General features: G+C 36.4%; 1 protein-coding gene across 1 annotated transcript in view; it reads right to left on the bottom strand.

The window, feature by feature from the left end:
• The window catches only part of LOC106073338 (NACHT and WD repeat domain-containing protein 2-like), a 46166-nt gene that overhangs the window by 18651 nt on the left and 12658 nt on the right, over positions 1 to 14857 (bottom strand). Inside the window, exons 3-4 of the mRNA XM_056028691.1 lie at positions 8984 to 9072; positions 4659 to 4775 (exon numbers count right to left, since the gene is read on the bottom strand). Coding sequence (XP_055884666.1) covers positions 4659 to 4775; positions 8984 to 9072 — 206 coding nt within the window. The remainder of the gene's footprint in view (positions 1 to 4658; positions 4776 to 8983; positions 9073 to 14857) is intronic.

The following is a 14857-nucleotide window of genomic DNA, read 5'->3' as shown; positions in this document are numbered from 1 at the left end:
TTACAAATACACCTAGACTTATTTGTTGTTTACTGTATGCAGGTCTAGTGAGGAATCGTTTTCCTAAGAGACCAAAATATATTTTTTAAATTAGAAATTCAGAGTCTAATATGAAATGTATTATCAGGGTGAAAGGTGAGTCTTGGCATCTCTGGTAAGAAGGCTAGTAAACAAACACTCTTTCATTTTTGTGAAAGGTGTTTAAATAACTCACTATTCAATATATTCATCACTCATTACTCACTACTTATTATTTACTCTAAACACTATATTTATTCATAAATTAAATAAGCAATTTACTTGTTGAAACACAAGGTCATGCAGTCAAGTGATACACTCTCTTGCTGTGTAAAGAAAATACGACTTTTTCCCCCCTCTATTCTTCTCTAGTGTTCTCTGTACTCCTATAGTGTTGTGAGAGTTGGACACTGAACGCTGAGGCTGGTCTCTGTACTCCTATAGTGTTGTGAGAGTTGGACACTGAACGCTGAGGCTGGTCTCTGTACTCCTATAGTGTTGTGAGAGTTGGACACTGAACGCTGAGGCTGATCTCTGTACTCCTATAGTGTTGTGAGAGTTGGACACTGAACGCTGAGGCTGATCTCTGTACTCCTATAGTGTTGTGAGAGTTGGACACTGAACGCTGAGGCTGATCTCTGTACTCCTATAGTGTTGTGAGAGTTGGACACTGAACGCAGAGGCTGATCTCTGTACTCCTATAGTGTTGTGAGAGTTGGACACTGAACGCTGAGGCTGATCTCTGTACTCCTATAGTGTTGTGAGAGTTGGACACTGAACTCTGAGGCTGATCTTTGTACTCCTATAGTGTTGTGAGAGTTGGACACTGAACGCTGAGGCTGATCTCTGTACTCCTATAGTGTTGTGAGAGTTGGACACTGAACGCTGAGGCTGATCTCTGTACTCCTATAGTGTTGTGAGAGTTGGACACTGAACGCTGAGGCTGATAGAATAATTCAAGCCCATGAGAGTAAATGCTACAGACAAAAAATGTTGGGTGTTGGGTACCAGGCAAAGAAGACAAATCAGTAAGTACTTTTACAAGTCAACACTCTGGCTGGCAAAAAGGAAGAACTCCTCAATACCGTGAACAGACAAAAGCTGAGCTGGTTCTGTCCTATTGTAAGACATGACTCGCTGTCAAAAGTCATTCTTTAAAGTACATTGGAGGAAGCACGAAGAAAGGGACGTCCAAAGAAAAGCTGGCTGGACAACGTAAACAAGATCTCCGGACTATCTCTTAATATCCTGCTAAGAAGAGCTGCTGACCAAGAAAATGGAGGGATTTGGTTACGATAAACTAACAAAAGTATAGTATATATACCGTATACCACTAGATAGACGGATAAAATTATATTATACCACAAGATACACTGACTAAAATAAAGTATGTATACCACTCTATAAACTGACTAAACTATAGTATATATACCCTAAACCACTAGATAGACTAACTAAAATATAGTATATTTATCGTATACCACACGATAGACTGACTAAAATTATATATACCGTATACCACTCGATAGACTGACTAAAATTATATATACCGTATATCACTCGATAGACTGACTAAAATATAGTATATTTATCGTATACCAGTCGATAGACTGACTAAAATATAGTATATATATATATACCCTATACCACTAATCTATTGAAATTGAGATGTCTGTCCCAATGCCACCCAATCTGCCAATAAAATCAATGTTTGACAAAAGTTTCTCTGTGTAATGACTGGCTAGAACCACTCACAGTCCATTTACAAAGCAGTGAAATGAATCTTTGCAGGGCTGGAGGCAGTCAGTCCTTAGTGAAAACTCACGAATCAATTACGTTCTGAATATGATTCGATAACTGTGCCGGATCTTTAACTGGCAACCGTAGAGATAGGACAGTCACATTTCAAGAACGTTCAATGCATTGCCATGTCAGAACAGCATTGCCATGTCAGAACAGCATTGCCATGTCAGAACAGCATTGCCATGTCAGAACAGCATTGCCATGTCAGAACAGCATTGCCATGTCAGAACAGCATTGCCATGTCAGAACAGCATTGCCATGTCAGAACAGCATTGCCATGTCAGAACAGCATTGCCATGTCAGAACAGAATTGCGAGACTGGAACTTTGATTTATTTCAACAGATTTTGCCAGGTTTCGTTAAAATCGATTTTTTTTCTTTAGAAATATTCTTTTTTACCAACTTTTTTTAAAAACAGATTTTTTTCCCCTTCAAAACTAAAAATGAAAACATACATTCAGCAACATCAAGTGTATTAAAGTATAGCGCTCATTGAAGGGTTCCAGAATTGTATTTGAAATTAAACGTTTATATTATTTTACATTAATCCCAGTTGGGTGTTAATCACAGCGAACGGTGATTAGATCGACTGTTACAACAGTATTCACTAAACCAATAGCTCATAAAATCCCACGACTCATTACAAAACAAAGTTTTTATTTCGTAAAATTATCCAACGTGCAGAAAGTGATGCCAAGATGCTGACACGTCACACAGAGCAGATTGACTTTCATTCGCCAATAAAAACAAGTTTTAAGAAACATTTCAGATTTCAGACTTTTTCTGGTATGAAAAGTTATTTAGTGAAAAGCATGATGGTTATTATTAATCTAGAATTAATCTAGAAGTCTTAAGTTCTATTAAGAGATTTATAATTCACCTCCTGTTAGGGCACAAAAACATTTAGCCCGGTACTAATTTTCTGAGATTAACGCTTTGAACACGTGACAGTGTGGGGAAAAAAATAGAAGTGGTGGCCATTGTGGTGGCGACACAGATGTTCTTGTCCCACATCTAGACACCAGAATGGACTGAACTCTACGTCCCCTTACTTCAGCTTCAATGGCTTACTAAAGAAACCTTTCCAGCCCGGACATGCTCAAGGTAGTCAACGATAAACAAAGCAGTAACTAAAGTGACAATCGATAGTCTGCAACTTTGGTTGGGGTTATATTCAATGATTCTAATCCCATCTTTCGTGATACAAAAAAAAATTCTGATTTGATTCCAGGTCAGGTCAACACAGGGTGCCCAACGGAGGAACATATTTCTACCGTTCTAGCCCAATTTCCTATTTTACGAGCCACCCCCTCCCCCATCCATTCACTATCCAAGCGGTCTCGTGTCAAGCAGGACCAGTGAGCCGAGACCTCACTATCCAGCTTGTTGTTCACATTCAATAGACGCGAAGCGAAAGAGAAAAAAAATCTTGAATGCTGGCACCGGAAATGAAGTGACAGAAGATTGAGCCCCCATATTCTGAGTACATGTCCCAAATGGTCCCAATAATTAGAGGCGATAATGATAATGACATCAAAAGGTCTGTAGAGGTACAAGGCATCGCCATTAAAGCCGTGATCAATGCACTGTTTAATCTACTAGTCATCGGTAACATTTTTTTTTTTTGGTTTGGCTTTTAAAAATTAAATCTTGAACATTCTGTTTTACTGACAGAAAAGAACCAGACAATTATTTAACAAACTTTTTAAAAAATTGTTTGACAAGAGTTTAACTTTCGAGATGTTTTGTCATTTTAATCAGGATATTTTTTTTAAAGAGTCATTCTGTTAGTTAGTTGTTTTATTTTAAATAAATAATCTTTTTCACTTAAGGAAAACTCAAAAGTAGGGTTACAATGTCCAGTAGTTGGTCAGAACAGGGAATAAAACAGAATAATGGTTGTGTCAGTAAGGAATAATTATTGAACCCACCCCGCTTCTTACGAACTGAGATGCTCGAACTCTTTGACCAGCTTTTTCTTCAAAGAAATAAATGTAAGCTCAACTTGAATAAAAAAAAATGTAGGCTAATCAGTACCATTAGACTCATGGGAATGAATCTATATTTTTTAAGATTTTAAAATTGCAGGTATACGTACTGCATCTGGGGGTAAGGGCTACTGATTTAGAGAATGTACTGCTTCCAGAGTACACACCCCCTTCTGACAAAATGTCAAGGTAATATGGCTTATTATGGATGGAAATTGTGTCAAGTCATCTAATGTTCACGTCTGTTCAAGAGCTGACCTCGGCCCATCCAATTACCAACAAAAAAAGAAGTCAATTTAAGCACTAGTTAGATTATGGTATGAACAGTTGACAATTTTGTTAGCTTTCCTAATAATTAAAGAAAGTGGATTCTGCGGATGTAATGGATTTTGTACTTCAATTACTTTAAGACTTTTTAGATCCAAGATCCCTTTCATTTTTTAAAAAACATATAACCAATTCTTTACAACCTTAAATTTTTACGAAAGTTCTTTAAAAAAAAAACAACAAAAACAAAACAAGAGAAACACCAATACGAAATCAATTAATTATAATAAAACCCAGAACACTCAAACACACTTAGACTTGGACAAATGATTTGTTACGTTGACAGAAGGTGAAATAGAAAGATTGGACACATTATCGATAAATCCCAACTACTGATAGTCAGTTCATTCACCACTACGGACAGACGGCATATCTCAGCAACGAGCTAGCGGGTCAGGTTTAATATATGCCCTGGCAACTTTGAGCAAATGTCATGCCAACAGTATTGATAACTATCAACCACAGAAAAACAAAATATGTACAACCTGGTCACACAAAAGTATAAAAAAAGCAACAACTTACTATGAAATTAGGTCCCATGGAGACACGTTGGCAGTTTTCAATTTCTTGCATGCATAGTTTGGTGGTCATGTGATCATCAGTAGCCTCGTCTCGTACTCCCCATCTCATGTCTACTACCTGAAACAAAATGAACAGCTAGAATGGAAAACAAGAAAAATATATTTTAAAAATACTTCTAAAAAACAACAAAGTAATTGTTTTTATGGCTGATTCGGGCAACCCGCTTCATTCTCTAATGACACTTGGAAAGAAGGAGCACTTGAATTAACTCTTCCTAACATATGGAATAAGAAATGTGACTTTATCTTTGTGTCTTTCAGAGTATTTTATTAGGTTTTGTTTTTGTTTTTGAAGATAATGCTTCAGTGTTTTATGTCTTACTAACAGTAAACACCGGCTACGTCCTTTGATTTGTTCCCAGACTTGGAATTGTTTATTATGTGAGTAACATCCCTCCTTTTAAGAAATGTCAATAAACAGAGCCTCATTTTAGTGATCCCCCTTACCTATTTTTCAGCCTGCCAATTATTGTATCGGCCCGTTTTGTCTCGCTTTCATTCTCTCTCTATCTCTGTCTCTCAATCTCTCTCTCTGTCTCTCTCTCTGGAACCTACTTTTAGTTTTATTTACCCTGCGGATGATCTCTAACAAATACACACACTTGCACACATGTTTTTGATCCGTGAATTCTAGTACAACTTTCTCTTAACTCTTCCATCTGTTTTGCTTTTCGGCCTTAACCCCCCCCCACACACACACACAAACAAACCCTGCTTTCACAATTTCGAGTTTTAAAAAAATTACACTGACAACCCTTTTTTTTTTTTTACTCTCCTCCGATTGGATGACCCTTCACCACAGACTTTTCAAGTTATGTTTTTATGTACAGCACCTTTGGTTAGTTTTAGTTGTATTCTTGTGTTGCATTCTTTAATCAACAGGCAAGCAATAAAAATAATAATAATAATAATTTTATTTATAAAGCGCTGTTAACAAACAAAATGTAGGCTCAAGGCGCTGTAATAACATTACAAATACGACAATAGAAATCAAAAAACTAATCTAAAAAAGTTGTATGTATGGTATTAGAGAGATAGCCTAGATAGTCTTTAGACCTTCAGTTTCAGGGCTAGAAAAAAAAAAAAAGAGCCCAATTGAATGAACATTCTCATTTCCCAAACTACATTTATGTTTACATTGTGTCTGCTTAATAAAAGGAAATATCAATTTCGTCTTATTCAATGACATCGTTTATTTGACTCCTTTGGAATGGAGAGAAACGACAGTGCTACAAAATATCATTTCTTGCTCTCTCTCTCTCTCTTTCTCTCTCTCTCTCTCTCTCTCTCTCACTCGAAGAAAAAAAAATGGACCTCATTCACCAATCGTAAACAAACAACATTTAGCCACGTGATAATATTGATAAAACAATTAAAAGAACGTATCACGTGACAGCCTTTATGGATTACGTAATTTGTATAGAAGAGATAGAGAACGGGGCCTCGCGGAAACGGAATATCACCAATTAATTAGATAGCATTGTATTCATAAGAAGACTCACTTTACGACCCAAAGACTTCACCGAATTGGCGATAAATTGTGCAGTCAGGATAGGCGAAACCAAGATAACATAAACCTGACAGTCTCACTAGAAATTTATTTTTAATCGTTAAAACTGCCAATGTATCTTAATAAAGAAACTTCTTTTTGATATACAATATTTACTGTGAATGTTCTAATAGACAACAATCCCGAGCATGTACACAATATTGACCTAACTAAAACATGCCCTAACAAATACATACACAACATCAACATGACCTATCTAGAACATCTCAAAGAATATCTCCAATAGTGACTTTGCTGGAACAGTCCTAAAATACACTACAGTGACCTAGCTAGAAAAGTTCTAGAATATACACAATAGTGACCTAGCTAGAACAAGTCATAGAATACACACTACAGTGACCTAGCTAGAACAAGTCATTGAATACACACCACAGTGACCTAGCTAGAACAAGTCATAGAATACACACCACAGTGACCTAGCTAGAACAAGTCATAGAATACACACTACAGTGACCTAGCTAGAACAAGTCATAGAATACACACTACAGTGACCTAGCTAGAACAAGTCATAGAATACACACCACAGTGACCTAGCTAGAACAAGTCATTGAATACACACCACAGTGACCTAGCTAGAACAAGTCATTGAATACACACCACAGTGACCTAGCTAGAACAAGTCATTGAATACACACCACAGTGACCTAGCTAGAACAAGTCATAGAATACACACTACAGTGACCTAGCTAGAACAAGTCATTGAATACACACTACAGTGACCTAGCTAGAACAAGTCATAGAATACACACTACAGTGACCTAGCTAGAACAAGTCATAGAATACACACTACAGTGACCTAGCTAGAACAAGTCATTGAATACACACTACAGTGACCTAGCTAGAACAAGTCATAGAATACACACTACAGTGACCTAGCTAGAACAAGTCATTGAATACACACTACAGTGACCTAGCTAGAACAAGTCATAGAATACACACTATAGTGACCTAGCTAGAACAAGTCATAGAATACACACTACAGTGACCTAGCTAGAACAAGTCATTGAATACACACTACAGTGACCTAGCTAGAACAAGTCATAGAATACACACTACAGTGACCTAGCTAGAACAAGTCATAGAATACACACTACAGTGACCTAGCTAGAACAAGTCATAGAATACACACTACAGTGACTTAGGTAATTGCCAGACAACCCTTCTGGCCAGACAACTTTTATTTTGTTGTATTACTTCGAAATAAAAAATTTATTACAAACCTACCTAAGGACGACGAGTGATGGGCCGGATGGAGGCGGGCAGGGTTCGAACCCGAGACGACTTTCTAAATTATAATAAGTATGAAGACGCACAATGTACTCATTTTAAATAGCGTGCGACCATTTCTGCATTCAGGCTTACCACAGCGGATTAAAGCAACCATTAAATGTAACATGTCAAGGATGTGGTTTTTTTTCCTTTAGGTATTTTGTTTGCATACAAAGTTTGACTTGGACCAATGAGAACGTGGAACAAAACCTGATTGTACCTGGAAAAGGATAATATCTTAGTGTTGACTAGGTCACAATGCGCTACACAATGCCGTGTACAGTGAAATGCGTCTCGTATCCAGGTCCTGTAATGTATGTATTTGTGTTGGAGGCGATACAGGTGCGAATACGTTACTCTTTAAATTATATTTTTCGTATAGTTTTATATTCAAAACTCGATATATGACAATAGTTTAAAACTAAACTCTGAACAGGTCCTATCTTCCAATGTGTTAGATTGCAAGTAGGAATTTGACTCGTAAAGTTAATTATTTGTTTTATTTTGGGTTTAGGTTTTATAGCGTAGCGATATTGAGGTCATAGTAAAAACAAGACTAGAGTTAGAAATGAAACAAAAGCAGTTCATAGATTTGCTTCTTGCTAGACAGAAAAGTTTAGTCCATTGAGAAGTTATTTTACAGTAAAGTGATAGCGACAACAATAGGCGGATTCCCTTCATTACTGATTAAAATGGCCCGCATCAAAAACACTCTTGACATCATTTCATTGTTGGCCTTCACCTGTTCTGCTTGTTGTTTGGAATTATTCGTTACCTCCTCTTCAAAAGATTCAACCCGCTACACAAAACAGCGAAGAGGTCCAACAAACGCCTTGGATAGGACCCTATGGCCATCTTCGAGTTCATGGAAAATAAACTGTGCACATCTTCAACCACGATGGAGAAGCTATAGTATGGGTACCTGACATTTTTTGGGGAATGTTAAGGCGGTTGATCGTTATGTTTGCCACACGAGACTCTTGTCAACTGTCGGCCATTAAAAAAACATGGTCTTTACATCATCTGCCCTACAGACCGCAATGTGACAGTTCTGTCTCGTCACTTCTGCCCCCTTTAGTCCTTGTTCTAGTCACTGCTTTTTACCAAGCTTCTATCAGCTCTGTCAGGTACACATTTAGTACACGTTATTTCTCCCATTTCCCATTCTCGGATCAAGTTGAAACTTTGCTCAATCACTCATCGCTCCTAAAAACACATGAATCGATCACAAAAGTTAACCAAGTAATTAATCAATTAGTAGCAATTAATTAATTTTGTTATTGTAGAAAAAGGGAAAAAAATAACAGTGTTGGTAGATATGGCTGTAAATGTGCAGTTCTTTCCCTAATATACTCTTTCTCTCCTCTTTTTTTTTTTATTAAAGAATTGTTTCATTTTGTCCCACCCTAAGTTGTAGACCTACTCACCTGAAATTCTAATCCATGCTTTTCACGACAATAATCTTTTAACCTTGGATACACTTTCTCCATTAGATTGTTACGTTCTAGCGTCGTGTCTGTAAAGGAAAAAGTCGCATTCATTATGTAGTATGTGGAACAAAAATTGTGGCCTTCAAAATGACGATAAACATAGAGATTATAATCATTTTTTCCCAACACTACACATTTATAATATATTAATCATCGTCCTATGATTATTGTTAAAATGTAAAAATCAATTTTAGTAATATAACAATAATTTTTTATATTATTTTAAATATTCATAAAAAATCATATATTTTTATACTCCCTCTTTTACTTATTAATTCAAATAACCACTAACCCTTTCAGAATCTCGTTCTACTAGATATATCAATAGAATACCATTCTTAGTATAAACTAGATACTACAATTCATTATGGAAGGCCTCATCAATGACCTGCAACGTCACAACCTTTTGGCAATATAAACCAATAGCGTGTTGCTACATTGTACAGACCTTTGACGTGGCAACGAGCTATTGGTCTAAAATGCCCATAGGCTTTGACGTGGCAGGTCAGTGTTTAGGCTTTCTATAACGATTGGTGTCGATTGAATGCGGTGAAACTGTCTGGTACTGAAAGAAACGTGTTCAATTAAATACTTTTTTTTAAAGGATCAGAGAATCTTTCACCTTCTCCCTCCATCCCGCTTTCTTTCTACAAGGTTTCTGTGGCATGACTTTTCTAATCAATTATCTCATTCTATAGATGAAGTAGTCAACTCAGCGAAGATACATTCCTTTTAATTAGATATATTTTAGTATTAACTCAACATTGAACACATTTAATATGGATTCGTTGCATTATCTTATCTTATATAATACAGACGTTACTTCAAAAAAGAAGATGATTACGTCCTACGCGTCATGCATTTAGTCATGCATATTAACCAATGACTTAAATTCTGCCAAGTCACTGGTTTTCCTGGCTAGCTCAGGCAATCCATTCCATGCTCTAATAGCACTAGGGAAGAAGGAGTATTTGTACAAATTTGTCCTAGCATATGGGACGAGGAATGTGCCTTTATCTTTGTGTCTTTCAGAGTATTTTATTAAATTTTGTTTTTGTATTTGAAGATTATGGTTCAGTGTTTTATGTATGATTGCTACTTTACTTTTGAGCCTTCTGTCCTGAAGGCTTTCTAAATTTAGTGATTTTACTAAAGGTGTTACTCTATTCCCACCAAACGATATCAAGTAATCATTAAAACTGGGCTGTTTTTTTTTTTCTTGCTTTTTTTTTTTAAATACCTGAGCTGTACGAAGGATCTAAAGTGAACTTTGACCTGCAGTTCAATCTACTTCAGGATATGTCTCAACAAACAGAATATTGAGTGTATTACTCTTATGCAACGTTCAATTCAATTTCTCCAGAAATGTTAATATCAATAGTCTTTAATAGCCACTAAAGTGAACTTTGACCTGCAGTTCAATCTACTTCAGGATATGTCTCAACAAACAGAATATTGAGTGTATTACTCTTAAACAAAGTTCAATTAAATTTCTCCAGAAATGTTCATATCAATAGTCTGTAATAGCCACTTAAGCATGCAATATGTTTTTGAATAATTTCGTTCTTTTCCTGCCACCTTCTGTAATACATTATACATTTTAATTGCTCTTCAGCCAGCGTGGTTGGGCGTAGCAAACTTTTGTTTGATAAATATCAAGTAATATTTGATAAATGTCAAGTAATATTTGATCAGTTGCCATGATCTGAATGCGATCTCTACATCTGAAATAAATATTTCATCTCCTCCCCGAGCGATTCATCATCCCCTCCTAGTTCATTGAGACGGGACGCTGTTCTGGTTCTGTTGTTGGCTCTGCATTGTCTAGGTGGCTGAACTGAAGCCTGCCATTGTCTTTCCAAGTATCTCCAGCCAAACGTAGAAAACTTGGCGAATAAAACAATCAGCAGAAGTGACCCGAACGTGACCTTCAGTTTATAGCCTCGTTTTAAGTTTTATTATGTACAATGTTTCATTGTTTGTTAGTTACATCCCCTTGCACCAACATCATTTTACCTCATTTCTCATGTGTGTGTGTGTGTGAGAGAGAGACAGAGAGAGAGAGAGGTGGTGTATATGTGTGTTTGTAAACATATTGGTCCTGCAATGCAGACATAGTCACCAAACGATGACTACATTATGATGGAATTAAAACTTAAGACAAAAGTCACGTGACGATGTCGAACTAAAATATTTGTTAGTTATTAAAGCACACACACAAAAAAAAAAAACAGATAAAGTCATATTTAGTGGTGGGGAGAACAACGCCCCGATGAAGTCTATTAAAACGTTTCTTTAAATGTGCTGTCTCATTACAGACTTGCCAAAGATCTTTAGCCTTATATCTATCAGAGACTTTACAAAACGTCGAGACGCTGCTGAAATGTTTTAGACCCACATTTTCTGTCTATATAGACTTTATTATTTATCTGGATTTTACATGTCGTCTAAATATAAATCTACAAGTTATGTTCATTCTATTCATACAGGCAAAAAGACAACACGTGTCCATAGTTACTTCTACTAGCTACATAGTAAACAAGCGAAATATTTAAAAATACTTTTTACAACAACAAAACAACATCCTCCTTTATCTAGTGACTGCTTTATAAGAACGATTAGTTTACTCTTATATCTAATGAATGATAGATGGAAACACAAACGAAACATTTTGTTTTCAGCCCCAGTGCCCTCTCCACACGAACAAATCCTATTAAGCAAATGTATAAATCGACTCAGAGTATATATAATTCTAATAATAGGCTTATCCTAAGAATTTGTCGATGGTGCGCTAAATGTTCCTGGACGTCTGTTTCTTTCTTACATTCTTTACTGACTGGGTCCTTACAAGCGGGAAAACCCGCTGACGTAGTCTGTTCAAGATAAAGATTGTTTGGACCTCAAGTCAAATTGAAATGAATTTTGATTCTACTTTGAACAATAATAACGGCCAACATTAAGTTTCTCAATGTGGCCCTATCATAAACGGTTGTTTCTAGCTGCTGGCTTAGGAAAAAGAATTACTAGTTCGTTGGCCAAAGAAATAAATTTAAATTTGGTTAAAGAACGAGAAATATTTATCTTGAACAGACTATACATCTTTGGGTTTTTCCGCATTCATTGAAACGTTTAATACATGAGTGTTCAGGAAAATGTTGCGCATCGTCTTCTAAGTAGATCTAAACGCCTATCATTGGAATATAGATCTATACATTCGCTTGGCCAGGATTCTTTCTTGGAGGGTAGGGGGAAGGAAGGGGCGGGGTAAACTATTTCCCATTGTTTTTTAAACTAACAGTAATTAGTTATTAAGAGACAAACAAATCGCTCTGTAAGTTGTAAGGGGCGAATTGTCTTTAAAAAACATTTTAAATGTTTTTCATGTTGTAAAAATGTTTCTATACTTCTATTTCTACAAAAGTAACCGAATAAAAAGTAACGGATAGGCTACAAGAATTACTAAGTTAAAAGTAAAATCTGGGGTTTGAATTGTATGTTTAATTTGCAGGAAAAAAAACCCAGACATTTTTCTATCAAGGACAGATAACTGATTAATTTAGACGTTGTTGTATAGCTTTAAACTTGAGCCGTGATGTGAATCTAGTAGTGACCCTCTACATGACATATAGGCATTGTCTTCGAGTCCGAAGATTAAGGATGAGGTTTTGCATGACCACGCAAACCCAGTTGTGACCTGCATTTTTCGCTACATCTCATGCAGACAAAGCCGTTGTCAGAGGGAGTTCTACTGAAGTTGCCTTTTCGTCGCCTGCGCCTGTCTTCAGAAAGGGCCTTTCATTGTCTCAAATGAGTATCGCGAGACTTAATAGAGCTCTATGTTGCTCTCACTAGCCTAGAGGAATGCAGCTGGGAGTGGATGGCCTCTGAAGGAGACATAGTAAAAATACTCCTTTATGAGAAACATGCTTTTGTGTCCGGTTACAAGTAGCGGACAACAGACATCTTGCTTCTTTATCACCATACACACACATTGGCTTCATATACAATACGGGGGACACAATTTTTTTCGCGACGTCTGCTGTGGGCAATGCACTTTTCCAGAATGTTGTGGAAGATTGCATGCTAAAAAGAGCTCAGAGCAGAATAGAGCAATACTGAAAACAGCGAAAAGCTCAAATGTCAGTTTACAATCAGTGGCATCGGTGCGTGACGTTTTGGCGCCGCCGTTTTGGCGCCGCGTTTTGGCCCCGCCGTTTTGGCGACGGGACGTTTTGGCGAGAGATATCATTTGACGATTATTTAATAAGCACGTAGCTTTTATAACAATGTTTATTTCACTCAACCATAATATTGTATGTATAGTATGAATTCTAACACCGTTCAGAGAATTGTTGTTTTTTTTTAATTATAAAGGTTTTGCTTATTTCATGAATATAGGCCTATAATAAGTCAGATTCCTGAATGGTAATGATATGCTATATATGAGTTCTGCTAATCGCACTGGATGACATTTTTGGATTTCTTTCCAAAAGATTTTTTTTTTATTTGACATTAGTGTAATATACGAACTAGCTAAGTGTCACACTTTAATATAACAAAAACCATGTTAACATCTAAAGCTCTATTACGCTGAATGACGACAATAACTCCACACATAGTAAAGATCAAGACACGGAATGTGGTCAGTACAAACTCTAACGTGAATCCACAAATATAAACAAACACTCTGGGCGACAATAGATAGAAACAAATTCACGACACTAAGATACTTTGATGTAATTGTACAAACTTATCAACAGAGGAACATCATTGAATACCTCAAGGGACTTGCACACAACTTTTTAATGAACCCTTGAATTCCAGCGACTTAGGCAAATAACCATGGTGTCTATGTATACTTCACTTAAAGTATTTTGAGAAACATGGTACATGTATTATATTTTTACTTATTATTAGCAAGTATTTGGTATGTATAGCTGGAGATACCATACAGTCATTAAATAAACCAATGTTAATGTAAACAAATAATTTCATCAATTTTTAGTCAATCATCGTTTCATTTTGTTTTTAATTTTAAAGTAATATCTTAAAAAACTTTTTTGAAAATAAAAGTGTGTCTCTTAATAAACACACATACACAAGCCAAAATGTTTATTAAAGAAAATGATGTGAAAAACAAACACACATTTACATTTAGTACGTGAAAAATATGTCTTAACACAAACACTCAAGCAATACATAGATATGAATAATTCTTTTAAAAGAAATAATACAATAAACGTATATAATGTATTTAGCGCCAAAACGTCCCGTCGCCAAAACGGCTCGCGCCAAAACGACCTTCGCGCCAAAACGGCGGGGCCAAAACGGCGGCGCCAAAACGGCGGCGCCAAAACGTCCTGCTTCGCACTGGCATGTAGAACAATGTACAGCGACTGCATTCCGCCGAAAATAACAACTGAGACCTTGACCCATACTTTGAAATCAAAGAAATCGTCGAAGACAACAGCAGACGTGTGTCAGAATGAGGCAAAATATGATGAATACAGCTGGTTCTTCGGTGCTACCTAAAGGTCTGCATTCTTCCTTAATCTTTGGACTTAAAAAAAAAATATCCTCCTAAAGTCTGATATGTTCAAATTTCTCATAAAGTCTGATATGTTCAAATTTCTCCTAAAGTCTGATAGTTTCAAATTTCTCCTAAAGTCTGATAGTTTCAAATTTCTAAAGTCTGATAGGCTCAAATGTTTACTTGGAAAAATTAACTTAAATTTCCCAGTGCTATTTTTGGTCTGTGCTAGCCAAAGAGCTACCTAATATATTTCCATGTTATCTCAATGAGTGACTTAA

Source organism: Biomphalaria glabrata, chromosome 1 (assembly GCF_947242115.1).
Source record: "Biomphalaria glabrata chromosome 1, xgBioGlab47.1, whole genome shotgun sequence".
NCBI lineage: Eukaryota > Metazoa > Mollusca > Gastropoda > Planorbidae > Biomphalaria > Biomphalaria glabrata.
The sequence above is the reverse complement of the archived record's forward strand: the minus strand, read 5'-3'. Positions and strand labels throughout refer to the sequence as shown.